Source organism: Vigna angularis, chromosome 7 (assembly GCF_016808095.1).
Source record: "Vigna angularis cultivar LongXiaoDou No.4 chromosome 7, ASM1680809v1, whole genome shotgun sequence".
Classification (NCBI taxonomy): Eukaryota; Viridiplantae; Streptophyta; class Magnoliopsida; order Fabales; family Fabaceae; genus Vigna; species Vigna angularis.
In genome coordinates, this window is record NC_068976.1 from 22,920,534 (window position 1) to 22,948,263 (window position 27,730).

Here is a 27,730-nt window from a genome sequence, read left to right on the forward strand (position 1 = left end):
GGTCGAAATACTTACTTTTTATTTTTATTTTTTAAAATACAAAACTTAATATTTTTATTACCATTTTATCTTTATACCCTTGTTGTACTACGTGTAAAATAAAATAAATGTAAAAGTGTTTCATAATATATTACTCAAATATTTTATACTTATTAAATATGAATATGTGCTTCAAACATTTTATACTTGTTAAATTAAATATGAATATATGGGTATGACGATTTTTTTCTAAAGATAAATATGAAATAACTGTCATCCTTAATGATAAATATAAACATGTATTTAAAAAATATACTATTAATGCATAACATGATAGAATCGCAGGACAAATATAATGTAGTTCATTCCTTAGCGATTTGCAAGGTTTATACGTTTTGTTTTGTCACTCTTACATTGAACACAGCTTCAACAAGTGTGACAAGCCATTGAGGTTTCCCAGTGAATAATAAATGACAGCCCAAGATGATTCCGAACAGCATCCCACATGCATATCCCACTGTCACAGTTTTCCACCCAAATCCTGATTCTTCGTCATCAAGTCTTGAAATTGATGACCATTCTTTATCCTCATAGCGTGATTTTGACAAGGGGATTCCACACAGCATTGGATTTCCAGTATAAGAATCATTTTCAAATGTGATAAATTGTCCACCTGTAGGTATCACTCCCTCAAACTGGTTCTGTGAAAGGTTCAACGCCGCCAGAAAATTCAAACTACTCAAAGCCATTGGAATCTCACCCTTCAACTGGTTCCATGAGAGATCCAACCATTCCAAATTTCTCAAATGACTCAAAGATTGTGGAATGGTACCAGTGATTCCATTGTGTGAAAGGTTAAGTCCTTTGAGAGAAATCAGTTCTCCAATGGCTTCTGGAATTTCTCCTTCGAACATGTTGTATGATAAATCAATAGTTGTGAAAGCAGTTAATATCCTCTCCAGCTCCATGCGTTGACCTTTCATTACGATCACTATAGAATCATTGTATAATCCATGAGTACCCATATATAGAGAACGAGTTTGGTTGTCACTAACGTTCATCATTCCTTGAAAGTTCTTAATGTATGATGCTGGCAAAGGGCCACTGAAGTTGTTATCAGATACATCAAATATTTTCAACATGGGAAATGGATGCTCAGTACCGAAAGAAGTGAAGACACCATGAAATTTATTTGACCGTAGACTGAGTACCTGTAACTCTTGCAGAGTTTCCAGCCAATGGGGAAATGTATCCTCGATGTCATTGTTTCCAAGGTCCAAAACTTGGAGCTTTGTGCAGTTAGCCAAAGACTGCGGTAATGGTCCCTTGAACTTGTTGCCATTTAACTTTATTGTCTCAAATGCATTTTCCTCAAGAAAGTTTTGTGGTATGTTTCCGTGAAGGTTATTCATTTGCAAATCTAACACTTCAAGAGAAGGGAATGTTCCCAGGCATTGTGGAATGTGGCCTGTCAAGTTGTTGTGAGCCAGGTTGAGTATACGGAGAGAGCTTGCATTGCACATTTTTGAAGAAATTTCCCCACTTAGCTCATTATTTGATATTAGAAAGTGTGCTGTGCCACTGGGTGGAATTGGAAGATCTCCCTGCAGCTTGTTAGAACTCAGATCGATAGTGTCAAAGTCCTTCCAGTGCAAGAGCTGCTCATGAAATCCTTGGGGAATGCTTCCACGAATTTTGTTATTAGACAGATCCAATACTTTCATATTTTGAAGACTAGCTAAGAATTTGGGAAAAGTACTTATGTTACAGGAGGATAAATATAAGAATTGAAGGTTGGGTAAGATATCAACACTGTTATCGAAGTTGACAGAGATAAAAGCATTGCGAGAAAGATCAAGTAAAAGTAGATTTTTTAGCTTTAAAAATTGGTGAGAATCCACAAGAGCTGCTAAGTTATTTGATGACAAACTCAAGCCAACAAGATTTTCCAACTCAAATATTGAATTTGGAAAATCACCTTGCAGTTTGTTTCTAGAGAGATCCAAATACTTTAAAGAATAAGTTGAGAATTCACCAACTGAGCCTGTGAGCTGATTGTCATTGAGAGACAACTGTGATAAGGAGGGTAGAGAATAACACCAACTTGGAATCGTCCCATTTAACTTGTTACCAGCTAATTGTAGAGTGTGTAATTTTGGAAATTGAGTGATTATAGATGAAATGGGGCCAACTAAGCCATTGCCTGATAAATCTAAAAGAGAAAGTTGAGTTAGATGAAACAATGACGTGGGAATCAATCCACCAAATTTGCAATTACCAAGACTGATATAGTTAAAAGACTTCGACTGGCCTATGGAATTAGGAATTTCTCCTGAGAAAGCAGTGTCAGAGAGATCCAAGTACCTCATCAGAGTGTTCAAGTTAGATTTTGGAAGTTCACCTCTTAGCCATTCATTAGATGAAAGATCTAATTTTTGAAGATTTGGTAAAGAGAGCACGCCACTTGGAAATTTCCCATATAATTTGGTGCTTGAGAGACTAAGGGAGACCAAAGTGGAAGACAGATTGGTTAGCAATAGCAAAGAGTTCTCTGTGATAGAAGACATGTCCGTGCCATCTAAATGAATCTCTCTTAACTTAGTTGCATTGTGAATGAGTTTGTTCCAAGTGTATGGATCAATTCTGATAGACAGGTAGGGCATAGGATCATCAACTGATCCCCAGTCGCTACTGAGATCAAGTGATACTAACTTTGACAAGTGAGAGATTGTGGAGGGAACATTACCATTAAATACAGAGGATGATAAATTTAGATGCAATAGATTCACAAGATCACCAATTCCAGAAGATAATGAAGACCCAGAAAAATCGTTGTAGGCTAGGTTGAGTTGTTGAAGGTGGTTTAAGCTAAAGATGGTGCTATTGGGATGAAATTGACCTTGAAGATGACTGCAGCTAAGGTCAAGACCAATCACGTTGCCAGCCATGTCGCATGTGACTCCATTCCACTCGCAACAATTTGTTCCGTTTGTCCAAGATTCTGTCTTTGAGGGAAAAGAGGAACATACATCATCAAGCCATGAATAATAATGTGAAGTGTTGACAGTAACTGAGCTTTTGAATTGTAATAAGGAAGATTTATCATGATGGTTACATAAACAAGTGTACAAAGGAAAATTGAAAAGCAGGAAATGGAATATAACATATGGCAATAGAAAGCACCCCATATAGGAGAAGATCTTTGTGCACAATAGTTTTCCTCTTTGTTTTCTTCTCTTCCAAGTAAAAGACTTGGAATGCACCCAATTGACAAACTTCAAATTTAAAGCTTGGTGAGGCTCCTACGATTATTATGAACATATAGTTTATATTTTACTTAAATATTTCTATGCTTTGTATTTGTCAGATTTATTATTTTCTCTTTGTCCTTTTCTTTCTACTTTGTGATGTAAGACAGACAGAACAAGCCATTACACTGCTGCGAGCAAAATTTAAATAATTTTTATGGGAAATAATTTATAGTTTAATTGAAAGTAACTATGTCATTCTTTTCATTAATAACTATTATTTCATGTAAACTCAGACATGTGAAAGTAATTGTTAAAAAATGAACAAGTAAACGGACAAATACTTAAAAACAACAGCAAAAGGTTATTTAAATTTCTTTCACATTAACTTCCATCCAACTGTATAGAAACAAAAAAACATATATATAAAGAGCGAAAGTAAATAAAATATTTAGATATTACTTTTCCATTTAATCTCTATCTAGAAAGGAAAAGAAAGAAAGTGGAAAGGTAAAATACGAGTAATGTGTACTGCATCAATCTATGCTCACATTTTAAATTGTTTATATTATAATTTACTGCCAATTAAAATTATTTATACATTCTTCTGATTTTCCTTTTCACTTTTATTTTTAAATTTTAATTGAAAAATGAACTTTATTTTAGCGTTATTAAATATCAACTAAATATGTGTTTTAGAATAACATTCCTATATTAGTACTTTTGAGATTTGATTTCTTAAAATGCAAATTCACCTGAGTTGTTTCAAGTCTTTCACCTTAATAAAGCAACCAAGGGCTAGTATCCAAGAACCCACAACAACTTACACTACTAATTGCATCTTACAAGTGGTTGCAACCACAACAACTGACTCGAGAACTAGTCAGGTTGGCCTGGGTTGACGGGATGATCGGGTTGGAACTAGTCAGTCGCAAACGATAAAACACAGTTCCAACTTTTTCGCAAACGTAAGTCGCCCGAGAAAACAGTACAGTTTCTTCATTGCTACTTCAGTGACTATTATAGTTTGAAGGCGTGAATTTTCTACAATGCCTTTCCACATCTGAATAAATCAATGATGTTATAACAGATGAGATTTCATTCCATATGCAAACAAGCTTTACCAAAAAAAATAAAAATCAACAAACCCTTAAACACATAATTAAAACAAAAGCTCACTAAACTAATTTCTTCATCATCTAGTTACACGGTTTCTGTTGTTTGTTTTTATCAGTTTCACATTTAACACAACGTTAACAAGTCTTATAAGCCATTGGGGTTTTCTAATGAAGAATGCATTATAAGCCAATGCTATTCCATAGATCATCCCACAGACATATCCGGTTACAACGGGTTTCCACCCAAATCTTGATTTTTCTTTGCCAAGTGTTGAATTTGGTAGCCTTTTGTTATCCTCGTTGCAGGCATTTGACAAAGGGATTCCACACAACTTTAAATTTCCAGCAAAAGAATCATTTGAAAATGTAGCTAACTGTGCACTTGTAGGTATCACTCCTTCAAACTGGTTCCATGAGAGATCTAAAAATTGCAAATAGCTTAAATTATTTAGTGACATGGGAATCTCACCCTTCAACTGGTTCCATGAGAGATCTAACAATTCCAAATTGCTTAAATTACCTAGTGACATGGGAATCTCAACCGTCAACTGGTTCCATGAGAGGTCCAACCAGTATAAATTGTTTAAACTACCCAATGACAATGGAATGATACCAATGATTTTATTGTGTGAAAGGTTAAGCCCTTGCAGATAATGCAAATCTCCAATGGCTTTCGGAATTTCTCCTTCAAACATATTGTTTGATAAATCAATGATTGTGAAAATGGTAAATATCTTCTTATCCAAATATTTCAAACCAGTTTGGTTGTCATTGACATTCACCATTCCTTGAAAGTTGTGGACGTATGACACTGGCAGGATTCCGGTAAAATAGTTATAGGATATGTCAAAAATCCTTAACTTGGGAAATGGAAGTTTGGTGTCCGAAGAAGTGATGATACCATGAAAGTTATTTGACCGTAAACTGAGGACCTGTAAATTTGGTAAAGTTTCTAACGAATAGGGAAACAGATCCTCTATGTTATTGTTTCCAAGGTCCAAAACTTCAAGTGTTGTACAGCGAGCCAAAGATTGTGGTATTGATCCCTTCAACTGATTATATGATAAATCCAAGAGAGAAAGTTGAGTAAGATTAGACAATGATGGTGGAAGAAATCCATCAAAATTGCAACCGGAAAGATCTAGTGTGTGAAGAGACTTCAAGTAGGCTATGGAATAGGAAAGGTATCCTGAGAAAGCAGTATCAAAGAGAGACAAAACTCTTAGTGGAATAGTCCAGTTGGACGTTGGAAGTTCACCTCTGAGGTTTTCATTCTGTGACAAATCTATCTCTTGGAGATTGGGTAAATGGAGGATGTTAGAGGGCAATTTCCCTTGGATTTGGGTGTTTGGGAGATGGAGAGAAACTAAAGAAGATGACAGATTAGTTAACAATGACAAAGAGCTCTCTCCGACAGAAGACATGTTCACTTTTTCTAAAAAAATCTCTCGTAAATTAGTTGCGTTGTGAATGAGTCTGTTCCATGTGTAATCATCAATTCTAATTTTAGAGTAACTTTTGGTGGGATCATCAAGTAATGAGTCCATGCTACTGATACGAAAATGTTGTAATTTTGATAAGTGAGAGATTGTGGAAGGAAGATCACCACTAATTCTAAAGGGAGATAAAGTTAGATGTGTGAGGTTGATAAGGTTACCGATCGAAGAGTGTATTGAAGATCCAAAGAAATCATTAAAAGTAAGGCTAAGTTGTTGAAGATGCCTTAGCTTGAAAATGGAACTATTAAGACCTAGTAATTTACCTCTAAGATGACTGCAATAAAGATGGAGACCAATCACATGGCCTGACTTGGTGTCGCACGTGATCCCATCCCACCCACAACAATCTGTTATGTTTTTCCAAGATTCTGTCTCTGAAGAATGTGAGGAGGAACAATGATCATACTCCAAAAGAAACTGAAAGGAAGAGTTGACAAAAAATGAGTTTTTGAGTTGTAACAATGCAGATTTGTCATGAGGATTGCACAACAAACAATTGTAGGAAGGAAAATGAAGTAGGAAGTAGAGGAAGATGATTAAGGATGACACTGAAACCCAACCCATCATTAATCTCATACGGATCAAATATGGATTTTTTATGCAACCCATCCACAAACTTTAATCTATATATAAGAAGCTGCCCTATTTTAAATTTACAACAAAAAAAAATTAATAATACTTAATTTATTTTGTACCATAGAAGTCAATAAGTAATTGAAAGCAGTATCTTTGAAATTTCCAAGTCCTACCACCATCAAAAGGACTGAAGACTTTCTAATACAAAATGACAACTGACAAATGCAATTTCTTAATCTTATCTTCGCCGGCATGATTATAAATTTGATAATCTCATAAGGAACAAATATGGATTTTGGATGCAACCCATCCACAAACTTTAATCTATATATAAGAAATTGCCCTATTTTAAATTTACAAAAATATTAATAATACTTAATTTTATTTGTATTATATACGTAAATCATTTAGAATTATGTATGGTCATCTAAAAAAACCATTTCCTTAAAAAAATTATAATTTTGTGACAGTTTTTTTTTTCTAATCAGTATAACATCAGCAAACTAATTCCTCAATTTTTTTTTAATTTTTTTTTCCTATTTCATATTGAAGTCTTATGTGTGAAGATGGCTACCAATTTCAAAAAATAAATGACAAGTATATTATGTTTGAAATTTCCAAGTCTTCCACATTTAAAGGTTTTAAGACTTTCTAATACAAATGACAACGATGTGTGGAATTTTAATTTTATCTTCACTAGTACCACTAAAAATTTCATCAAAAAGATTTTTATTTAAGTTATCGAAATCTCTAAAAATTCTATATTGAAATGGACATTTAAAAAAACATTTAGTATTTTTATATTTAATGTTCAAAAAATACACTAATTTGACCTCTTTACTTTTATTAATAGAGATAACCGTAAGACAATCTTACTCGATTAATTTTTTTAGTTTTTTCATAATTCAAGATTTCCTTTCTTATATAGTTTTCATGTGTGAATTTTGATAATTATGTATTAGTCAAAGGATAAGAAATAAGAGGAGAGGCTCAGTATGAATATTAATTATATTTATATCCTTACATGTAGAAACTTTCAAAGAAAGAGAAGTATTGTGTCACAATTTTCCAACTTCTATTTTACGTTAAAGTTTATGAATCTTTCAAAAATAAAAAAATAAATATATCGTAACAAAAGTTTTAAAGAAACATCAATCTTTACCATTCCTACGAGAATAGGATATCCAAAATCATCAACTTTATCTCAAGTACAAATTTATTTTCAGGCACTTCAAATTAAGTCAAAGAAAAAGGTTAAACAGAGTGTTCTCAAAAACAAAACAGAAAGTTGAATTAAATAATAGATATTTATTAAGCAAGGTTAATGATCAAAATATATATAATTTTTATTTAGTTTTAATCATACAAGATACTAAAACATAAGTGTAATATCACTGACAGACAACATCCTCAGGTAAAAAGAATTATAAATAAAAGAAAGAGTACAAAGAATATGCTCTATTTTTAAAACATCTAATTACATAACTTTTTTTACTGTCGAACAACTTTTCTACCATCACAAAACATTGTTTTTAGACTACATTTTTGTTATGCCTTGAAAAACAAATAAGATTTATTGTTCTTTAAATATTGAAAACATGTAATCGAGCAATAAAAGAAAAAATGTTTGGCAAAAGTCTCCAGCATAAGACCGTAGCACCCCAAACTTTCAGGGTTTCAAAGACATATATTCACTTCAAACCACAATTCTCATAACAAGATAAAATTCATTAATTTTCAAACTAATTCAAATTTAACTCATAATAAAAATCACTCAATTTACATAATGTTTTAATATTGTAGAATAAAATACATAAATCAAATAAAAAGTCTTAAATTATATTTTTTTTTTATTTTTCACACTTATATATCTCCATCTGAGCTCTAATGATAAATCACGATGCAATCAAACACAAAAGAAGTAAATAAAAACAATTCAACAACATATTATATTATTTTGTAATATTCATTTAATAATATAATGTCACACATTAAACTAAATACTAATCCCTAAGTTTAAAAGCATTCGTTTTCTGGGCTCTGAAATTCTAAAAACCCAACATTAAGCATTAGTTTTTAAAGCTTTATGTTTAGAAACACTCGTCTTCTAAACTCGACACTTAAAGACTCTTCACAATCAAGCAAGTTCAAACACAGTTCTCAGAATTCTTTGTGTAGAAATATTCATCCTCTGAACATAATACCCTAAAAGCCCTCCATTCATCCGAGTTACCCGCCAAGAGGGACCACTCCGGCTAACCACTCCGAGAGTCACTTTGAACATAGTCCAAACAACATTCAAAAGAGTCTAATCTCCAAACTATTATTATTTTTATTTGAGTTAAGTATATTACAATTTCAACTATCTCCTAATTTACAGGATAAGAAAGAGAACAAAAATTATATAAATTTTACGAAGGAGTAAAGAAAAGTTAGCATGAAGTCAAATTATTTAAAATTTTAAATAGACCATGATTTTAAAAATATTAAAGGTAAAATCATTTTATTTTATTTTAAAATATTTAGAATTCAACTCAAAATACAATTATATTTTTTTATCAACTTAAAATTTTCTCCTTTTAACCTTCATAAAAACATATTTATTACAATAAAGGTACTCATTTTATGTCTATTATTAATTTTATTTGTGGATATTTGTGAAGACAATTTTTTTATTGTCTATTATTTTGCAGTTATTTTTATTATTATAAGATTAGAAGTGGAAATAGAATAACAATTTCACTCACTGATTTCATATGTTATGAATTCTGAAATGTGTCCTGGGAGTCTCTCCATTTCTTTCAATCACTACATTTTGCACTGTTAACAAAAGCTAAGTTTACACACCTACAATTTTCCTCTAGGTGTAACACTTCATTTTTATTTTTATTTTACTTTGGGATATATATACACAACTTTATTTAGACATGAGCATCATGTATATATATATATTTTACTTATGTAACTAACTGTGAATGTATTAATTTTAGTGCTTAACAATGGATGAACTTTTGGTTTTGTCGCGGTAACAGATGCGAGAATTCTATCTTGGTAATGAGATAACATAGTGGGAAACTATGTTCTTGAAGGGTGAAGATCAGTAAAAAAAGAAGGTGAAAGTGTCATAAGATTGAGTGTGTTTAAAGATGATCAAGAGTGATTAACAGTTGACGGTAAATTAGAAGTTGTAGTGATCAAGTCAGTTCTTAAAAGGGATCAATAGAAAGTCAAAGGAGATTAGTTAAGGGTTACTCAGAAGCCAAGGCTAGTAGAAGTTTTAGAAGATATTCACAAGCAACAGTGAAAATTAGATAAGGGATTGGTAGTGTGGCAGACACAATATGGTTGGTTATGTGAAAGAAAGATCTGTAATAGTTGAAGTTTAAAGGTTGAGAATTCATGCTGAGAGTAGGGGCTAACACAGCATTTTAGCATAAAGGAAAGGTTTCTCATGTTAGTAAAGTTGTTGGGGAGTAGTATCCTTTTCAGATAGGTGTTTGTGATAGAGAATGAGAGGAGAATAGGTTGTTCCTCCTATCCAATAAGTGAATTTTCGATGACGAAAATTTTTCTTGTTAGAGATAATGTAAAATCCCAGAAAATGGTATTTTATAAGTGATAATAGTTTAAAAATAGTGATACTCGGTTATTTTAATATTAAATGGTTTAGTTATAAGTAGTTTTGTTATAAAAGAGTTTCATTATTTTAAAACATCTCTCTAGAAACCACTTTTCTAGAGTTCTCTACGTTCTCTCTAAGATTTCTAACTCCTTAATCATCTATTTGATGATCAGGAGATGTCTAGGCGATCCTTGCTCCAACAATAGGTGGGGGTGAAATAGTTGGGAAGTTAAATGATTTTACTGGTGTAGATTTTGTTTTTCGTAAAGTTTGTTTTCTTATAGTAGTTCCATTATCATATTTGTAATATTCATTTTAATATTATTTTACCATTAAAATGGAGGTTACAAAACTTAGATTTATTAAAATCTGATTTAACCCTAAAGTGGGTGACAAATATTGTGTAATAGGAGAGGAAGGTGAGTTTTTGTGGCCATGTTGGGCGAGTTGTTGCTCGTTTGGGCGAAAATAACAGTCCAAAGTGGTAGTATTTGAGTTGTTACGCAAAAAATTGGCTCTCCCAACGAGTTACAAATCAGGGAGCATCATTTTTAGGTTTCTTTGTTCACTAATCACCTTAATGTTGTGAGCAGATGATGATGTAATAGTTGATTCAGTGACAATATAGTTTTAGGGTGATTTTGTTATGTATAATATTCTTCTTTTTGAAAACTCGGTTTCTATTGCTTTACTAATATGACTACATGTATGCATAGTTGTATGGATGATTGTAACATAGTAGTTATATGTCAGTCTTCTGTAACACATATAGTTAACGACACAGTGTTAACGTAAGCAATAAGTAAATGAGTTGTTCCATTTTTTGTGACGTGGTTCGTCACGTCATCTCATCTTCTTCCCAATACACCTTGAAACCCTAGGCAGCCATCGTGCCCTCCTCCTCGTTGTTGCGCAACCACCAAATTTAAAACACACAACATATCTCTCTCCTTTGGTTCTCCTTCACACCTCTCTCTTGTGTAAAATGCCATTGGAATCACTTGAAGCTGAAATTACAATGTGGAATAAAATCATTGCACCTACATGCTTTTCAAGTCTGAATGAAAGCTTTATGAATCCATCTTCTGTAATCACAAACCACAAATCTAGAATCACTTCAAAAATTAGGGTTTTTGTGATGATGGTGTCGCGATTTGTGTTTACGATTTGGGTCTGGTTTTTCTGTAGGTCCCGTGTGAACAAAGATGATGATGGTGGTGGCATCATTTAGGTCTAGTTTTTCTGTAGGTTTCGCGTGAATAATGATGATGATGGTGGCGTACTCTGGACCTATTTTTTCTACAGGTTTCACACGAATGAAGATGGTGACAATAGTGGTGAGCCAGCGGTGATGTTGTGGTTGTTGTGTCTTGAAGAGATGGTTGAAGAGATACTTCGATTTGTGGTGGTTGATGGTAGCACGACAGTAGAAAGGAGGGCATGGTGACTAGCTAGGATTTCTGAGTGTGTTGAAAAAAATGAGATGACGTGACAGGCCACATCACTAATCATGAAAAAAGTCGTTCACGTGAATACTGTATTGTTAACGATTTAAGCGCCATCATGAAAAATGACTAAATTAAAAAAAATCAAAAAATTTAAATTATATTAAACACTCAAAAAAGTTGAATCCTGAACAAAATAAACAAAAATAGGGAAAAAAATATATTAAGCCTTCTAGTTATAATTTAAAACTTAATCTTGCTCACATCTTTGTATTGTTGTGATTTACACACAATCCTATTTACTTTTAGAAACGCCAAATTTAATAAGCATCCAACGCCTTCAATTTCACTGAGAACAACTCAAAATACATAACTTTATCATCAAACCAACTCACAAATACACAAAATTAAGAAGACATTAACATAAAAAGTGAAATCCTTAAATATTAAGCGTTTTTATTAAATTGTCTATTCCGGCCAAAAAAATTAATATTAAAGAAACAAAATATATTTTTATATTTAATATTTAATAATATTATATTTTTTATCGTAATTTATATTTTATAAAAAATAATTAATTGATATTAAAATAATAAATAATTGAATATATACAGATATATTCTTATTCGGTAAGGAATGTTGAGGACAAAAATTTTATACCCTTAAATATTAAGATAAAGATATATTTTTTTCTGAAGATAAATATAAGATGAGAAAACTGGTATTATGGTCCATAATCATATAAATAAACATGTATTTAAAAAATATACTATTAATGTATAACATAATAGAATGACGGAACTAATCTAAACTAGTTCATTCCTTAGCGATTTGCAAGGTTTGTGCCTTTTGTTTTGCCACTCTTACATTGAACACAGCTTCAACAAGTGTGGCAAGCCATTGAGGTTTTCCAATGAAGAATGAATGACAGCCCAAGATGATTCCAAACAGCATCCCACATGCATATCCCACTGTCACAGTTTTCCACCCAAATCCTGATTCTTCATCATCAAGTGTTGAAATTGATGACCATTCTTTATCCTCATTGCATGATTTTGACAAAGGGATTCCACACAGCATTGGATTTCCAGCATAAGAATCATTTTCAAATGTGATAAATTGTCCACCTGTAGGTATCACTCCCTCAAACTGGTTCTGTGAAAGGTTCAACGCCGCCAGAAAATTCAAACTACTCAAAGCCATTGGAATCTCACCCTTCAACTGGTTCCATGAGAGATCCAACCATTCCAAATTTCTCAAATGACTCAAAGATTGTGGAATGGTACCAGTGATTCCATTGTGTGAAAGGTTAAGTCCTTTGAGAGAAATCAGTTCTCCAATGGCTTCTGGAATTTCTCCTTCGAACATGTTGTATGATAAATCAATAGTTGTGAAAGCAGTTAATATCCTCTCCAGCTCCATGCGTTGACCTTTCATTACGATCACTATAGAATCATTGTATAATCCATGAGTACCCATATATAGAGAACGAGTTTGGTTGTCACTAACGTTCATCATTCCTTGAAAGTTCTTAATGTATGATGCTGGCAAAGGGCCACTGAAGTTGTTATCAGATACATCAAATATTTTCAACATGGGAAATGGATGCTCAGTACCGAAAGAAGTGAAGACACCATGAAATTTATTTGACCGTAGACTGAGTACCTGTAACTCTTGCAGAGTTTCCAGCCAATGGGGAAATGTATCCTCGATGTCATTGTTTCCAAGGTCCAAAACTTGGAGCTTTGTGCAGTTAGCCAAAGACTGCGGTAATGGTCCCTTGAACTTGTTGCCATTTAACTTTATTGTCTCAAATGCATTTTCCTCAAGAAAGTTTTGTGGTATGTTTCCGTGAAGGTTATTCATTTGCAAATCTAACACTTCAAGAGAAGGGAATGTTCCCAGGCATTGTGGAATGTGGCCTGTCAAGTTGTTGTGAGCCAGGTTGAGTATACGGAGAGAGCTTGCATTGCACATTTTTGAAGAAATTTCCCCACTTAGCTCATTATTTGATATTAGAAAGTGTGCTGTGCCACTGGGTGGAATTGGAAGATCTCCCTGCAGCTTGTTAGAACTCAGATCGATAGTGTCAAAGTCCTTCCAGTGCAAGAGCTGCTCATGAAATCCTTGGGGAATGCTTCCACGAATTTTGTTATTAGACAGATCCAATACTTTCATATTTTGAAGACTAGCTAAGAATTTGGGAAAAGTACTTATGTTACAGGAGGATAAATATAAGAATTGAAGGTTGGGTAAGATATCAACACTGTTATCGAAGTTGACAGAGATAAAAGCATTGCGAGAAAGATCAAGTAAAAGTAGATTTTTTAGCTTTAAAAATTGGTGAGAATCCACAAGAGCTGCTAAGTTATTTGATGACAAACTCAAGCCAACAAGATTTTCCAACTCAAATATTGAATTTGGAAAATCACCTTGCAGTTTGTTTCTAGAGAGATCCAAATACTTTAAAGAATAAGTTGAGAATTCACCAACTGAGCCTGTGAGCTGATTGTCATTGAGAGACAACTGTGATAAGGAGGGTAGAGAATAACACCAACTTGGAATCGTCCCATTTAACTTGTTACCAGCTAATTGTAGAGTGTGTAATTTTGGAAATTGAGTGATTATAGATGAAATGGGGCCAACTAAGCCATTGCCTGATAAATCTAAAAGAGAAAGTTGAGTTAGATGAAACAATGACGTGGGAATCAATCCACCAAATTTGCAATTACCAAGACTGATATAGTTAAAAGACTTCGACTGGCCTATGGAATTAGGAATTTCTCCTGAGAAAGCAGTGTCAGAGAGATCCAAGTACCTCATCAGAGTGTTCAAGTTAGATTTTGGAAGTTCACCTCTTAGCCATTCATTAGATGAAAGATCTAATTTTTGAAGATTTGGTAAAGAGAGCACGCCACTTGGAAATTTCCCATATAATTTGGTGCTTGAGAGACTAAGGGAGACCAAAGTGGAAGACAGATTGGTTAGCAATAGCAAAGAGTTCTCTGTGATAGAAGACATGTCCGTGCCATCTAAATGAATCTCTCTTAACTTAGTTGCATTGTGAATGAGTTTGTTCCAAGTGTATGGATCAATTCTGATAGACAGGTAGGGCATAGGATCATCAACTGATCCCCAGTCGCTACTGAGATCAAGTGATACTAACTTTGACAAGTGAGAGATTGTGGAGGGAACATTACCATTAAATACAGAGGATGATAAATTTAGATGCAATAGATTCACAAGATCACCAATTCCAGAAGATAATGAAGACCCAGAAAAATCGTTGTAGGCTAGGTTGAGTTGTTGAAGGTGGTTTAAGCTAAAGATGGTGCTATTGGGATGAAATTGACCTTGAAGATGACTGCAGCTAAGGTCAAGACCAATCACGTTGCCAGCCATGTCGCATGTGACTCCATTCCACTCGCAACAATTTGTTCCGTTTGTCCAAGATTCTGTCTTTGAGGGAAAAGAGGAACATACATCATCAAGCCATGAATAATAATGTGAAGTGTTGACAGTAACTGAGCTTTTGAATTGTAATAAGGAAGATTTATCATGATGGTTACATAAACAAGTGTACAAAGGAAAATTGAAAAGCAGGAAATGGAATATAACATATGGCAATAGAAAGCACCCCATATAGGAGAAGATCTTTGTGCACAATAGTTTTCCTCTTTGTTTTCTTCTCTTCCAAGTAAAAGACTTGGAATGCACCCAATTGACAAACTTCAAATTTAAAGCTTGGTGAGGCTCCTACGATTATTATGAACATATAGTTTATATTTTACTTAAATATTTCTATGCTTTGTATTTGTCAGATTTATTATTTTCTCTTTGTCCTTTTCTTTCTACTTTGTGATGTAAGACAGACAGAACAAGCCATTACACTGCTGCGAGCAAAATTTAAATAATTTTTATGGGAAATAATTTATAGTTTAATTGAAAGTAACTATGTCATTCTTTTCATTAATAACTATTATTTCATGTAAACTCAGACATGTGAAAGTAATTGTTAAAAAATGAACAAGTAAACGGACAAATACTTAAAAACAACAGCAAAAGGTTATTTAAATTTCTTTCACATTAACTTCCATCCAACTGTATAGAAACAAAAAAACATATATAAAGAGCGAAAGTAAATAAAATATTTAGATATTACTTTTCCATTTAATCTCTATCTAGAAAGGAAAAGAAAGAAAGTGGAAAGGTAAAATACGAGTAATGTGTACTGCATAAATTTATGCTCACATTTTAAATTGTTTATATTATGAGAGAATAAGTATCTCGTACTTTCACAGAAATAAATTTACTGCCAATTATAGTTATCCACTCTCATTTTATTCTTCTGATTTTCCTTTTCACTTTTATTTTTCAAATTTTAATTAAATATCAACTAAAGATGTGTATTAGAATAACAATCCTAGATTAGTACTTTTGAGATTTGATTTCTTGAAATGCAAATTCACTATCATGAGACAACCGTTCACCTGAGTTGTTTCAAGTCTTTCAAACTTACAAGTGATTTCTTTAACCAAATATTTATAAAGAATTGTAAATTTTACTTCTGCACAAAAAATTGTAATGTAAGCATACTGCATCAAATAATTTCCACAAAGAAAGAGAAGTGATTCATAATCATAATTTCCTACATAATGAATAACAAGAACTGCGACAGTTGAATATATCCGCAGCCGGTTGCCCATTGTATAACATAGGGATGTTTCTGCTACGCCATCTACCAGTCTTCTTGTTCTTTAATTTCCTTCTGTTTCTTTTAATGTCTATTTATTACGTAGATGCAATCCTTAACAAGTTGTTATGATGAAATATGAGAATTAGCCTTTTTGATGAACAGCAATTTGGTGAATGTCCATGTCTTTCAACATCACGGAACGCCCACAAGAATCACAGGGGGCAGTCCTGGAACCACAAACACTCTCATGCTCTGACAAACCTCTTAATCTGTCACGGACATCCATGGCAGAATTTCCAGCTTGAACCATATCACCACAAAACCGGCATGTAATAAGACGGAGGGGGCAAACAGAAGCTTGATGTTCCACCTAGTACAAGGAAAACTTAGTCATATTTTATACAAATTGACAACAAAAGACAAACTTCAGGATCCCTACACTCCTTAAGACTAAGAAATTACTTAAGATTAAGAAGTTAAGAAGATACACATTTCAAGAATTCATGCCTCTTAATTAATTCCAATTTCTCAAATGGGAAGGCCAAACATGCTCGTTTGAAATACATCCATCTCCTTAAACCTCTCCAAATGTTGTTGATAGGCAGTAAACCCTACTCTCCAAAAGTTCCGGAAACTAAAACATAGGACATTTCTTACTATGAAGATATAAGAAAATTTGAGATTCCTGTCATCCGGAATAAAAATGGAAAGCAGGGATGTGTGTACCAGCCATCATGCCAAATATCACAGTTTAGCTTCTCACCTTTTCAAAATTTGAAGTCCCATCATAATTCACATGATATTCCGTCAATAAAATGCTTCTAATTGACGACAGTAGCAATAAATATGGACAGAGGAAGTTTACTGTTGTTGAACATGGACAAAGGAAAATTATGTGCTTAGCTGGATACAAGAAGCTAATGGTTTGGCGGAAAAAATCATTATTTCAATTGTCACTCCCCAAGCCCTGTATTATTGTAATCAAAATTTCAAGACACTTAGAAATGGCTTTAAACTCAACTCCCAACACTACACTTGGAACTTCTAGAAGGATCTAACACGCCAGTCAGATAACCTTTCGAAAAACAAGTATAATTCCATACTTCAAAGACTAATTCTCCAAATTAAACTCACCTATCTCAGAAAGATATAAATTTGGATAGACATAATAGTATCAAGATAATAGCATCAACATGACACAGTAAATAATGAATCGCAGATATAGACAAAAAGAAGAAAAGAACATTGAAAAGAGAAAGAACGCGATGTGCAGCTTACCATTTGCTCTTTCTCGAGGGTTATTCCACACGGGCAGTGAAGTGGCTCATGAAAAACTTTCATGTGCTTTTCTAATTCTACCTGCTGGAATGCCTGACCACATCTGTCACAGTGAACGTGGTTATTGAACTCTTCAATCCTAAGAACAACTCCACAGCCTGCACGCTGACATACAACAATGTGCCTCCTACAGTAGGCTTCATGCAGTGCAATAGTCCTAGTGGGTATATAATGTTTGCAGTTCCTACATTGTTCAGTATCCATTTCCATAGATGACACAGAAGATGATGCTTGCTGACCAACCTTTTGGTTGAAATTCTCCTGGACCACTACTGATATTTTATACTTAGTCACTCCCTTGAAGCCATAGATACCAATGCTGTAGGTTCCCACACTCAAGCTTTCATCTTTAGAGCTAAGAATCAAAGTCTTTGAGCCAATATCATGAGATGACCACTCATGCTGATGTCGGGTAGGGAATATGAGAGGGTGTTTAGAGATAAAAAGATCAGTGTCCCCCCCACCAGTCTCTGATTCTAGTTTTACCTCAATACAAGAATTCCCAGAAGATAGTTTCTCCCATATGATATTATTGTCTACAGAAAATTTATAATACACAAACTTTCCTTCTTCTACTGTTCCAATTTGTGACATTCCGAATGAAAGTGGCATTAAAACATGCTCATCTGTCTTTTCTGAAGAGGTATCAGGATCAACTATGTCAACTTCAATATCTGTTTCTAAAACAGATACACTTGAAGAAGGTTTTAACTCCAGGACCCTTAATTTGTATGCAAGTTCTCCGTAGTTTACAGTTAGAATGTCACCTTGAGAAAGGGTAGCATGCTGCCGAAGAGAAGTTTCAAGTATAGCCTTATGATTTGGCAAGTCAGAAAATCCTACTCTTTCAGGTTGAAGTTTTGCATATGTCCCTTTTGGAAGCCAAACATAGCGGATTTCTACTAATGGAGATTCTGGTGTGCCTTCGGAAAATAAATTATTCCAAACATGAGGAGGAAGTCCCACCGAACCTTCATCAGCAGTGAATTCTAAAACTCCTGAATGGGTGGTCCCTTGTTTCTCTTTATCAATATCTTGGATGCTTGAAGAGCTTTCTTGAACTAATGACAATTGAAAGTATAAGGGTCCCTTATCAAAAGCACCCTGATCAGACAGTTCGGTGAAGCAAGAAGGGGGAAGCTTGATCTTATCTCCACCGCCTTGATAGGGTACAGCCTCTAGTAGTCGATAAAATACTATTCCTCTGCCAGCAAGTAGGTTTTCTTGCATCTGTTGGTCAGCCTGAATTGAGAAGGGAACCACTTAGTATTTCCACACTAACAATGTAAACATAAAGGAAGTATTTGCAGCCACAAATTTTGTGCCTGAAGATAAGGTAAACATTTGCATACGTATATTAGCAAGATTACATTCACTAGTTGAGCCCCTCAAAAGCCTACTACTCCTTAAAGGGTCATGTTAGAGATTAAACTCTTTCTAGGCCACGGCTAACAGCTCAAACTTTGGTGTGAACGGTTGTTCGACACCAACTAGCTCTTTTTAATATACCACTATTGAAGGTTTGACAATCACACCACCGTAACACATCACAAAACAATTCCCGTACTTGACCCAGCAAGGAGTATAGAAAAATCCGGCATGGACTACTCTGAATACTCCACTCAATTTGAACTTTTCAATGAACATAATTGTTGAATCATACTTTTGTACAAGTATAAAGAAAGCGTTTTTACAGCCATATGTCGTAAAAGGCATAAAAATGATTCATCATTAACACAAAGGTAGAAAATCAGGGAGCATAAAATCAATGGTAATAGACATAAAAAAAAAAGAAAAAAAAAGAAGCATTGTAAGTGGAAATTGGACTACCCTCGCTCTTAAACTACAAGGACCAACTGAAGGATTAATTTATGGAGTGAGATAATCATCCTAGGGCATGATCTGACAAATGACAAGGCCTGTTACTAGCAAAAGGTAGACGTAAAATACTGAACAGCCAAAAACAAAAAAACAAAAATGCAAAATCTGGAGATGGCAAAAGGGCTGGAATACGTGCCATCAATTTCACGTGTCAGATTGTCCAACCCTACCTACTTTTGCTTCAAAGTTAATATCTCTAAAGAACAATCCACAGTATTACATCTCTAATTCTCAACAATTTAACACAGAGAAGGACCCAATAACAAGATTACCCTTTGAAAAAGAACATATTGAAGAAGAACGAAAGGGTTTGATACTAATGAAAGGGGTGAAAAGGGTGTGGATACCTTGAGTTGTGCTTGTACCGCATCAATACGACGAGATCTTTGAACAGCTTCAAGGGCTTCCTTTTGCTTCTGGGCCTCTTCTTTGGCCTTTCTTTCCTTCAGCACTTTCAATCTTGCTCTTTCTTTCCTCTCCCTCTGCTCTTTCTCTAACTTTTCTCTCGCTCTCCTCAGCTCGAAATCCATCTCTCTCTATGTGATGTTGGTGCTGATTAAGAAAAGGAGTTCCAATTTGTGAAAGAATCAAATCGAATCAAGAACTGAATTTTGAATAAACCATTGCTGTTTGTTTTCCCTTTTATTGTTCTTGGTCGGTGTGCTTCGTAGACGAATTTAATTTAATGTTTTAATATTTAGCTGTTTGGTTCTAGAAAAGTCTGGGCCTTTCTTTTCCGTCTAAACCCGTCTTTCATGTTTTACGAAACTTGTAAATATTGAATTTTGTTTTCTTTCTTTAAGTCATCGCAAACGTAGATTCCATGGCTACCTTGACTGCATGTACTCTCAACGTCGCCTATAATATTAAAAAAAAAAGGTAATTTCGTATAAAAAAAATTTAAGAGCTGTATATAAAAAATTATATTGATTATAACTTTCTATTTTCATGTTTTACCAAAAAATAATAATAATAATATAACACTATTTTTTACCACTTTTTACTCCGTGTCATCTTATTTAGGAGAAGATTAAGATTTTGTAATTTTTATTTTGAAAATGATAATGACACTCTTTTTCTTACCACTTTCTTACTCCCTAACCTTATCTCAAATATATACAAAGTCCAACATCAATTAAAAAAAACATTGATATTTCCCTATGAAAGTTTTGTCTCTAGTTTTTAACTAATTCCAAAAATTTTAAAAATCTTCAATAATTAAAAATAAAATTTAAAACAAATATAAATGAGCCAGAATGAAAAGTAATGATTTAGAATAAATAAAAGTTGAAGGGGGAGAAAAGATAAAAACAAAGAATAATTAAGCTGAAGCAGTGACGAATATGAATGAATCAGGGTCGGTGCCATGGTTTTGGAGAAGGTTTGACGAAGGAGGAGGAGTTAGGAGTTGAAGGTTGATAAAACTGAGCAATGGTGTAAACGGTTTGAACAATGGTAAGGGCGAAGAGAAAAACCGCAGCAACAAGCGATACAATAGCCCAAGGGTTTCTGAAGTAGGTTTGAATGAGATTTGCGCGCCACATGTTCCATGGTTTCTTGCAGTAGTTACTCATGCTCATCCTCACCACATCTAAAACTCCATGCGGATCCACAGCAGTGTCCTTCGAAAGCGAGTTGAACAGCTTCGCAACCGCCTTATCGCTGCCGAGAGCGTTCACCAGAATGCCGTTCCGGTGTAGAAGCGCCACGTCCATCTCGCTGTCTATGATGGTGTCCATGAAGAATATGTACGAGGTGACGTCGTTTCCTGCTTCCGCGTGGAGCCGCTCGAAGGCGATCAGGTTCAGGAACATGTACTCGGTGGTGTCGTCAACCACTAGGATTGGGAGCCGAAGCACGCCGCCGCCGAAGGAGACGTCGCCGAGGCTGTGTGTGCGGCTTTTCATGAAGCGGATTCCGGCGTCCTGGAGCTCTGTTGCGGAGCGGATGATCTCGTCGTCGTCGTGGAACCTTCTTCTGCGTTTTGGTTTGGAGACTCGAGTTCGGTGAGTGGGTCCTTGGTAGATGAGGCTCTTTCTGTAGACGTCCAACATGTGCGTGCATTTGCCTAGGGTTCTTGTTTCAGATGTGCCTGCGGAGAAGAACTTCAACATTTGCTTCATCAGTAACTCTTCTCCCTATCATATATACGAATTTCCGAGTCAGTTTAGAAACATGTAATGTAATTTACACTCTTTCTGCAAAAAATCAACAATGGGTTACCTGGTTTGTGTCATTCTCAAGCTCAATCAATATACGAAGAACCGTGAAGGCCAACTGATTCTCGAGCATAAGCATGTCACGTTTGATATATGGCACCACATTAAGTTTCCCGTGTTGTCCAAACACAGGATCATTGTCTGCATAATCATCCGGAACACCATCATTGGCTCTCAGAATCTCCAACATGAAACACCCATCAACAATCATCATCTGCACGAACCTTGCTCTGTACTGCATCCAGATTTCATCCAGTGGATTGTACGAGCCTCTCAACTCTTCAACCACTTGATCCATGCAGTGGAAGATAAGCTCAATAGGCTTTTTGCACCTCTTGAGAAAATGGAGCAGAGCTCGATGCTTGTGATCTTCCATGTCCTTCAAATGCTCTTCCCCATGATGATAAGGACCAAATGACACTGCTTGAGGCTTGTACGCCCTTTCGTTCAATGCAGTGACTCGTGAAGGTATCTTGTATATGGAATGCCTCTGCCATTGCTCCTTTTCATACACTGCTGAGATACCATCATTCTTGAGCTCCTCGTTGATTTGGACCACCCACTTCGTTTCTTCCATGTTCATGGTGCCTCTTCAGCGTCTCTCTTGATCATGACATACATACAAGGGTAGGTTTTTCTGGATCTTATAGTAATGTTATGCACGTGGAAATCATAAGCCTCAAAGATATCAATGTCTAATTGGAATCTTCACTTTATGCATGTTAACCAACACAGTTTGTAAAGAAACTGTTATTTATAATTGAACATTTCTTGCTTCCCATTTCTTCTTGGATTCTCGTCCCCAGCGGAGTATTCTCCTATATGAAGAAAAGAATGTATACAAGACTGTCACCAGCCATTAAAGCTCCATTGTTATGACACTGGACAGCTATATTGTTAGTCTGTTGTTATTTTGCACATACAAATAAGGATCTTTTACACAGTTTCTTTTGAACACTTTTTTTAGAATTTATTGGAAAAACTTATAAATATGTTTAAGACCATTTGTGCTATGGTATTGTTAAATTTTCTAATTAGCCCTATTTTATTAAATATTTGTAATATTTGATACCCAAGAACAAGAAAATGAGTTAGGAGCTTCATAATAAAAAAGGAAAGGTTTTGAACTTACTAATTGAACTACAAATTTGTACAATCGGACAGCTTAAACTTACTACTAGAAAAAAGAAGGTTGCTTTGACGTAAACTATTCAAAATTAGACCACCTTTGATTTTATCATTGAAATCTTGATAAATAGATGTTTTCCGCTTTCCCCTGAAAATTTGGCATTCAAATTAGATTTAAGTTTACTTCTTCACTTTTCAGTAATCCTGATGCAATTCTAACTAAAGTCTATATAAAATCGGCCTTTCTAAGATGGAGATTATAATCCCAAAGAATCTAAAGCTCCTCGTGAAGAGAAAAATTAATCCAAAATTTTTAACGAAAGAATTTGAAGAATACGACACAGAAGGTTATCAAATCAGATAGAAGAAAATCTACAAAACTAAATTTTAAAATCCCAATTCCATTCATGTACAAACTTGTCAAACCTTACACACCTGCTTTCAAAGGTCATTGAAAACACGGTGCAATAGGTTTAAAGAACCTTCATCTTACAGACAGTAGATTTATGAGAGTTTGATTTTCGTAGGAAGCAGTTTCATCGTCGAAATCCTCGGTAGGAGATGAAAGTGTCATAAGAGCAACAACTATAGATCTCATACTTGGGCGTAGTAGTGGATTATCCCTTGTACAAGCTCTCCCAAGTTGCGCAATCTGCAACTCAAACAATCAATATACTAAGTTTTGGCTGAGATAAACTGTGTAAGATATAAACATTCAAATTATTTTCACATAAAAAAAAATCAACCTTGAGAACTGAATCAATTGGATAGTTTTCTCCAAGCCTGGGATCCACCAGTTTGCGAATAGCTTCGGAAGGATTACTCTGATTGAGTGCTTCTTCAAACTGCAATGCAAAACAAGTGAAGGGTAACTTCATTTCTGTTCAGGTGGGTGTATTCTCTTAACTGTCTTTGAAATGTAAATTTGTGAATTGAGAGTGTTTTTTAGTAGAATGATTCCGAGCATGAAGACTCACCAAAGCTACAAGACCCTTGGATTCAGCAACATATTCACCTGTTTTCAGAACAGCATTCTTTGCAGAAATCAGTTCATAAAGAACCACTCCAAAAGCGTACACATCTACTTTTGGAGAGACGTCACCATATTGAGCATATCTGCAGAAAATTCACATAATCAATAAAATTCCATAATTGAGATAAGATCATTAATCCATGGACAAAAATACCTAGTCATGTCATTGCAAAAATTACAAAGAAATAATTAATGAACTGAGTAATAGTCTGATCACTTAAACAGTCAAAGTCCAAGCTCAGGTTCACTTAATGATATGTTCTGAAAACTGAATTTGATTTTACTACTTAATTAATCAATATTTCCCATACTGTTATGATTATGATCTGTTCATCAATACGATAAGCATGTGATTCATCAATAATAAGATGGCCTACTATTAATAATACAGATAACACACATGTTCTTTCTTGAACTAAATCCAAATTTCATATAGAGGTGTGGTATCATTTAACACAAAATAACAAATCATACTCTGGTGGCATGTATCCAAATGTTCCCACAAGACGAGTGTGAAGTGTGGAGCTTCCAACTTCAATAAGTTTAGTCAAGCCAAAATCTGCTACCTGTATTTAAAATCATACATATTTTATCAAGTCTCCAAGAAGAATGGGAAAATCAGGTTTATGCAGAGTGGTAGAAGTGTAACCTTTCCACGGAAGTTTTTGTCTATTAATATATTTGCAGATTTTACATCACGATGGATATACACTGGTACAGTGTGCTCGTGAATATATTCAAGGCCTCTTGCTGAATCTAGAGCAATTTGCACTCGGCTAGACCATGTCAAAGGATCTTTCCCTGAAATCATGTTATTATTACCATCATTGATCGTTCCACAGTAAGGTAATATCACAGATAAAGATAATCATGCATCAACCCAATCTGATCTCACCTGTACCATGCAAATATTGGCCTAAGTTTCCGTTGTCAATATGTTCATACACAAGGAAAAGGGATCCTTCAACGCAATATCCAATCAAACGCACCTGTGGTTTACATGAAAGGTAGTTATATGAATACAGAAGAAGATATAGAACACTCTTGGAACTGTTTAGCCCAAAAAGTAAACTCCGTTGACGCTCAAACTACCACCACAGAAGTAAGATAAGATCTCACAGGTGTTATTTTGCATGTCACATAAGTAATGAAGGTTTCATGTTAATTTGTAGGATTATCACTTGGATTTGCAGAAATAACTTTTCAGGATAATTACAGACTGTTTTGTAATTCTTGTTCACGAAATCACCCATAATATTTACTTTGTAACAGACTAATTGTTATTCAAACTTTACGGAAAATGATTAAGTATCATTCCCAGATATACACATGCTTTGGAGTTGTTTGAAGGATGTTGTACCAGATTCAAGTGATGAACGTGAGTTAAGACCTTCAACTCACAAAGAAATTCAGTGGATGCTTGCACGTCCATCTTTTTAATTGCAGTTTTCTGCATAGAAAAAAATATTGAGGGAGTAAAGCAAAATAGGTAAATGGTTAACCTGAAATGGAATTAAAAGCAAAAACTTGCTTATTCAATGAAATTACTTGTTTCTTATGAACTTAATTATTTTATTTATCTCATACACAATGTAATGAACTTAAAGCCTTACAACTTAAACATATATCTACTATTCTGATCTATATTCTAAAATATCAATCACCAGGGAAAAGCCTTTATATGTCACCAATTACATCACTTGGCTAAAAGTAAAATTTTGTGTTTTCCTTTACTGGTATTTTGTCTGATTATGTTATAAAATTGATTATGCATGTATGTACCTCGCCTCTCAATTCTGCATAATACACAGCTCCAAATCCACCTTGACCAATTTTATTCTCCAAGCTGAAGTTATTTGTAGCCTTTGCCAGTTCTTGATATGTGAACTCCATTGATTTTGCCACCATAATGCCTGTAAGGCCAGTAGCAGTAGCAGTCCCACTGGATCCTGAAGTTTCATAATCTGCACTTCCAGAGGCTGTACTCGGAAGAGGAAGAAAAATCAACAAGCAGTACCATGGCCATTAAGCTAGTACATATCAAATTCTAGGAATATGCAAGAGTTGATGACAAGTAATCTTTGACAGGTTGATAAATAACAGGCATTTTTACAAGGGATGCAAGATTAAGAAAAGAATGTGTTAATGAAAATAAGGGGTATGGCACTAACATTCCCCCATTACTAAGAATATGTGTTATGTGAATGGTTTAAAAGATATGTCTTGTATGAATACAAAAATTTAACCGTACCATCTTGAATTGAAAACGCCGTAGATTTTTCTGTTGGCAATTTAGGTTTCTCTCCTTCCATCTTCTTGAAGAATTTAACATATGTGCAGATTATAAATAATAGAAGACCGCATATTCCTGCTATGGATATTCCAGCAACAGCACCCGTAGCTAGACCTGCTTATATATAGAAGTGAATTTAAGATGAGACACTGACTTTTTCTTTGTGTTATCATATTTATGTAAACATTAAGCTGAAAAGAATCTTCTCACAACCAACTCCCTATGAAGTTTGAGAGCGAAACCTGTTTTTCTGCAATATGGAAAAGAAAATTAAGTTAAAAGGATAGAATCAAAGACGCAGCAACATTCAATTGTATGTGCATAATTCAGCAGAAAGGTGAGACAATCAAAGTTACCCACCTAGGGTGCAAGGGAACATAGTCTCCAAATTGATCTGGCAAGTTAAACAAAATTAAAACGTCAAGCAAATGCATAAAAGGTTATCCAAAATGCTTTGAACAAGAACAAAGTGATTATTTTAACCCCCAACATGCTGATAATACCAAAAGAAAGATACTTTGATCAGAGTTGCTGAATTTTTGTCTTGTAATTTACATCAGAAGAGAAGAGCATACCTCTTCCTGGAATGAAAACAATCCCACTCTCTTTGCTGAAATTGACTCCAGGATTGTAATTCTGCAGCAACTGTGCATCAAGATGAGCCTCGTTGGCAATATCATGCAAATTATTGTCAGGCCTGAGTGGATAGGTAATAAACAACCCATATTCTTGTGAAACCTGGCTGTTCCCACAAGAACAATTGACCGTGACATTAACCTTGGCATTTTTTGGTATACCATTTTGGCCATAACTGTTGAATCTCCTCAAAAGCTCAACAGTGGTGAGATCGGCATATTCCACTTTGGCAATCGAATCATAGGTGTCACCTTCAGCAGCTGAGTACTCAAACACATGCCCCAGAAACTCATCATGGATACAATCACAGGGAAATGGAACGTTGATTCTGTCAAACAAGAAGATATTTTTATTGAATGTTTTGTCTTTATTGTAGCTTATTATATCGTCAGAATTGGACACAACACTTGATTTCATCAGGTGTGTTATATCATCCAAGGTCAATCCGCTACTCACATAATAGGAAGCTAAAGCTAAATCACATCCCTTCAAACACTTTGCTTCAACATTGCAACAAACATACTCCAGCAACAAAAATAACAGCAGTAACCCTTTTCTGAGTTCCATTGGATCAGTGATCAATAAGAGGAACATAAAGAAACGTAAATCAGAAAACTAGATTTCTAGGACTTTCTACACCTGTTACAAGCCAATAATCATATTCATACTTTTTTCCTTGAAACCATGTCACACTTCCACTTCTAAAACACACATTATAAAATAAGTAACTCAAACATAAAAAAAGGTGTAATTACATGAGTGAATGAACTTAAACAATGAATTCATATGCCCACGTATATGCTTTTTTATTTTCTGCACAAACACCTGATAGGTTATAACGTTTAACAGTTTCAACGAGAGTGTGGAAGGAAAGAGTACAATTGGGTAGAAAATAATTGAAGTTGACTTGAATGTCCTTTGTTTATTTATTTATTCATGGGTAGCAACATGCATGTCTCTTATTGAGGGAATAATTGTTGAACTCTGCATATATTAATGGTTATGTTTGACGAGGATGC

The 27,730-nt window shown here is 34.5% G+C and overlaps 6 protein-coding genes across 6 annotated transcripts; 1 reads left to right on the forward strand and 5 right to left on the reverse strand.

Moving 5' to 3' along the window:
* Window positions 1-326: 326 nt before the first annotated feature.
* LOC128197767 (receptor-like protein 7) lies at window positions 327-3,610 on the reverse strand. The gene has a single exon (XM_052880489.1). It carries the CDS (start codon window positions 3,165-3,167, stop codon window positions 366-368), a length of 2,802 nt encoding a protein of 933 aa, XP_052736449.1. The 5' UTR covers window positions 3,168-3,610; the 3' UTR covers window positions 327-365.
* A 696-nt stretch (window positions 3,611-4,306) lies between these two features.
* On the reverse strand, window positions 4,307-6,428 carry LOC108336548 (receptor-like protein 9DC3). Its single transcript, XM_052880490.1, has 2 exons — window positions 6,108-6,428; window positions 4,307-4,766 (listed from the first exon to the last, which is right to left on the reverse strand). The coding sequence occupies exons 1-2, from the start codon at window positions 6,418-6,420 to the stop codon at window positions 4,423-4,425; spliced, it is 657 nt and encodes a 218-aa protein (XP_052736450.1). The 5' UTR covers window positions 6,421-6,428; the 3' UTR covers window positions 4,307-4,422.
* A 5,764-nt stretch (window positions 6,429-12,192) lies between these two features.
* On the reverse strand, window positions 12,193-15,863 carry LOC108337785 (receptor-like protein 7). The gene has a single exon (XM_052880488.1). It carries the CDS (start codon window positions 15,127-15,129, stop codon window positions 12,304-12,306), a length of 2,826 nt encoding a protein of 941 aa, XP_052736448.1. The 5' UTR covers window positions 15,130-15,863; the 3' UTR covers window positions 12,193-12,303.
* A 131-nt stretch (window positions 15,864-15,994) lies between these two features.
* LOC108338703 (uncharacterized) lies at window positions 15,995-20,077 on the reverse strand. Its single transcript, XM_017575747.2, has 3 exons — window positions 19,750-20,077; window positions 17,462-18,763; window positions 15,995-16,553 (listed from the first exon to the last, which is right to left on the reverse strand). The coding sequence occupies exons 1-3, from the start codon at window positions 19,930-19,932 to the stop codon at window positions 16,326-16,328; spliced, it is 1,713 nt and encodes a 570-aa protein (XP_017431236.1). The 5' UTR covers window positions 19,933-20,077; the 3' UTR covers window positions 15,995-16,325.
* A 646-nt stretch (window positions 20,078-20,723) lies between these two features.
* LOC128197750 (uncharacterized) lies at window positions 20,724-22,400 on the forward strand. Its single transcript, XM_052880413.1, has 2 exons — window positions 20,724-21,408; window positions 21,754-22,400. Exons 1-2 carry the CDS (start codon window positions 20,975-20,977, stop codon window positions 22,037-22,039), a joined length of 720 nt encoding a protein of 239 aa, XP_052736373.1. The 5' UTR covers window positions 20,724-20,974; the 3' UTR covers window positions 22,040-22,400.
* A 749-nt stretch (window positions 22,401-23,149) lies between these two features.
* Window positions 23,150-27,372, reverse strand: LOC108337810 (lysM domain receptor-like kinase 3). The gene is made up of 12 exons (XM_052880579.1): window positions 26,651-27,372; window positions 26,436-26,469; window positions 26,230-26,234; window positions 26,034-26,192; window positions 25,565-25,761; window positions 25,110-25,232; window positions 24,678-24,771; window positions 24,432-24,583; window positions 24,257-24,348; window positions 23,727-23,865; window positions 23,496-23,594; window positions 23,150-23,401 (listed from the first exon to the last, which is right to left on the reverse strand). The coding sequence occupies exons 1-12, from the start codon at window positions 27,303-27,305 to the stop codon at window positions 23,234-23,236; spliced, it is 1,917 nt and encodes a 638-aa protein (XP_052736539.1). The 5' UTR covers window positions 27,306-27,372; the 3' UTR covers window positions 23,150-23,233.
* Between the last annotated feature and the right edge of the window lie 358 nt (window positions 27,373-27,730).

Excerpts from the sequence above, each read along its gene's own strand:
- LOC128197767 (XM_052880489.1), bottom strand. The coding sequence starts at position 3,167 with ATGGGGTGCTTTCTATTGCCATATGTTATATTCCATTTCCTGCTTTTC.
- LOC108336548 (XM_052880490.1), bottom strand. The coding sequence starts at position 6,420 with ATGAGATTAATGATGGGTTGGGTTTCAGTGTCATCCTTAATCATCTTC. Across the intron at positions 4,767-6,107 it reads TTATTGCAGTCATCTTAGAG|ATCTCTCATGGAACCAGTTT; the intron begins GTAAATTACTAG and ends TGCAATTTTTAG.
- LOC108337785 (XM_052880488.1), bottom strand. The coding sequence starts at position 15,129 with ATGGGGTGCTTTCTATTGCCATATGTTATATTCCATTTCCTGCTTTTC.
- LOC108338703 (XM_017575747.2), bottom strand. The coding sequence starts at position 19,932 with ATGGATTTCGAGCTGAGGAGAGCGAGAGAAAAGTTAGAGAAAGAGCAG. Across the intron at positions 18,764-19,749 it reads CGGTACAAGCACAACTCAAG|GCTGACCAACAGATGCAAGA; the intron begins GTATCCACACCC and ends TTCTCAATTCAG. Across the intron at positions 16,554-17,461 it reads CCCTCGAGAAAGAGCAAATG|GTGGAACATCAAGCTTCTGT; the intron begins GTAAGCTGCACA and ends TCCTTGTACTAG.
- LOC128197750 (XM_052880413.1), top strand. The coding sequence starts at position 20,975 with ATGCTCATCCTCACCACATCTAAAACTCCATGCGGATCCACAGCAGTG. Across the intron at positions 21,409-21,753 it reads GGTTTGGAGACTCGAGTTCG|GATCATTGTCTGCATAATCA; the intron begins GTGAGTGGGTCC and ends GTCCAAACACAG.
- LOC108337810 (XM_052880579.1), bottom strand. The coding sequence starts at position 27,305 with ATGTTCCTCTTATTGATCACTGATCCAATGGAACTCAGAAAAGGGTTA. Across the intron at positions 24,772-25,109 it reads CAAACAACTCCAAAGCATGT|GTGCGTTTGATTGGATATTG; the intron begins GTATATCTGGGA and ends TGTAAACCACAG. Across the intron at positions 24,584-24,677 it reads CCAATATTTGCATGGTACAG|GGAAAGATCCTTTGACATGG; the intron begins GTGAGATCAGAT and ends ACATGATTTCAG.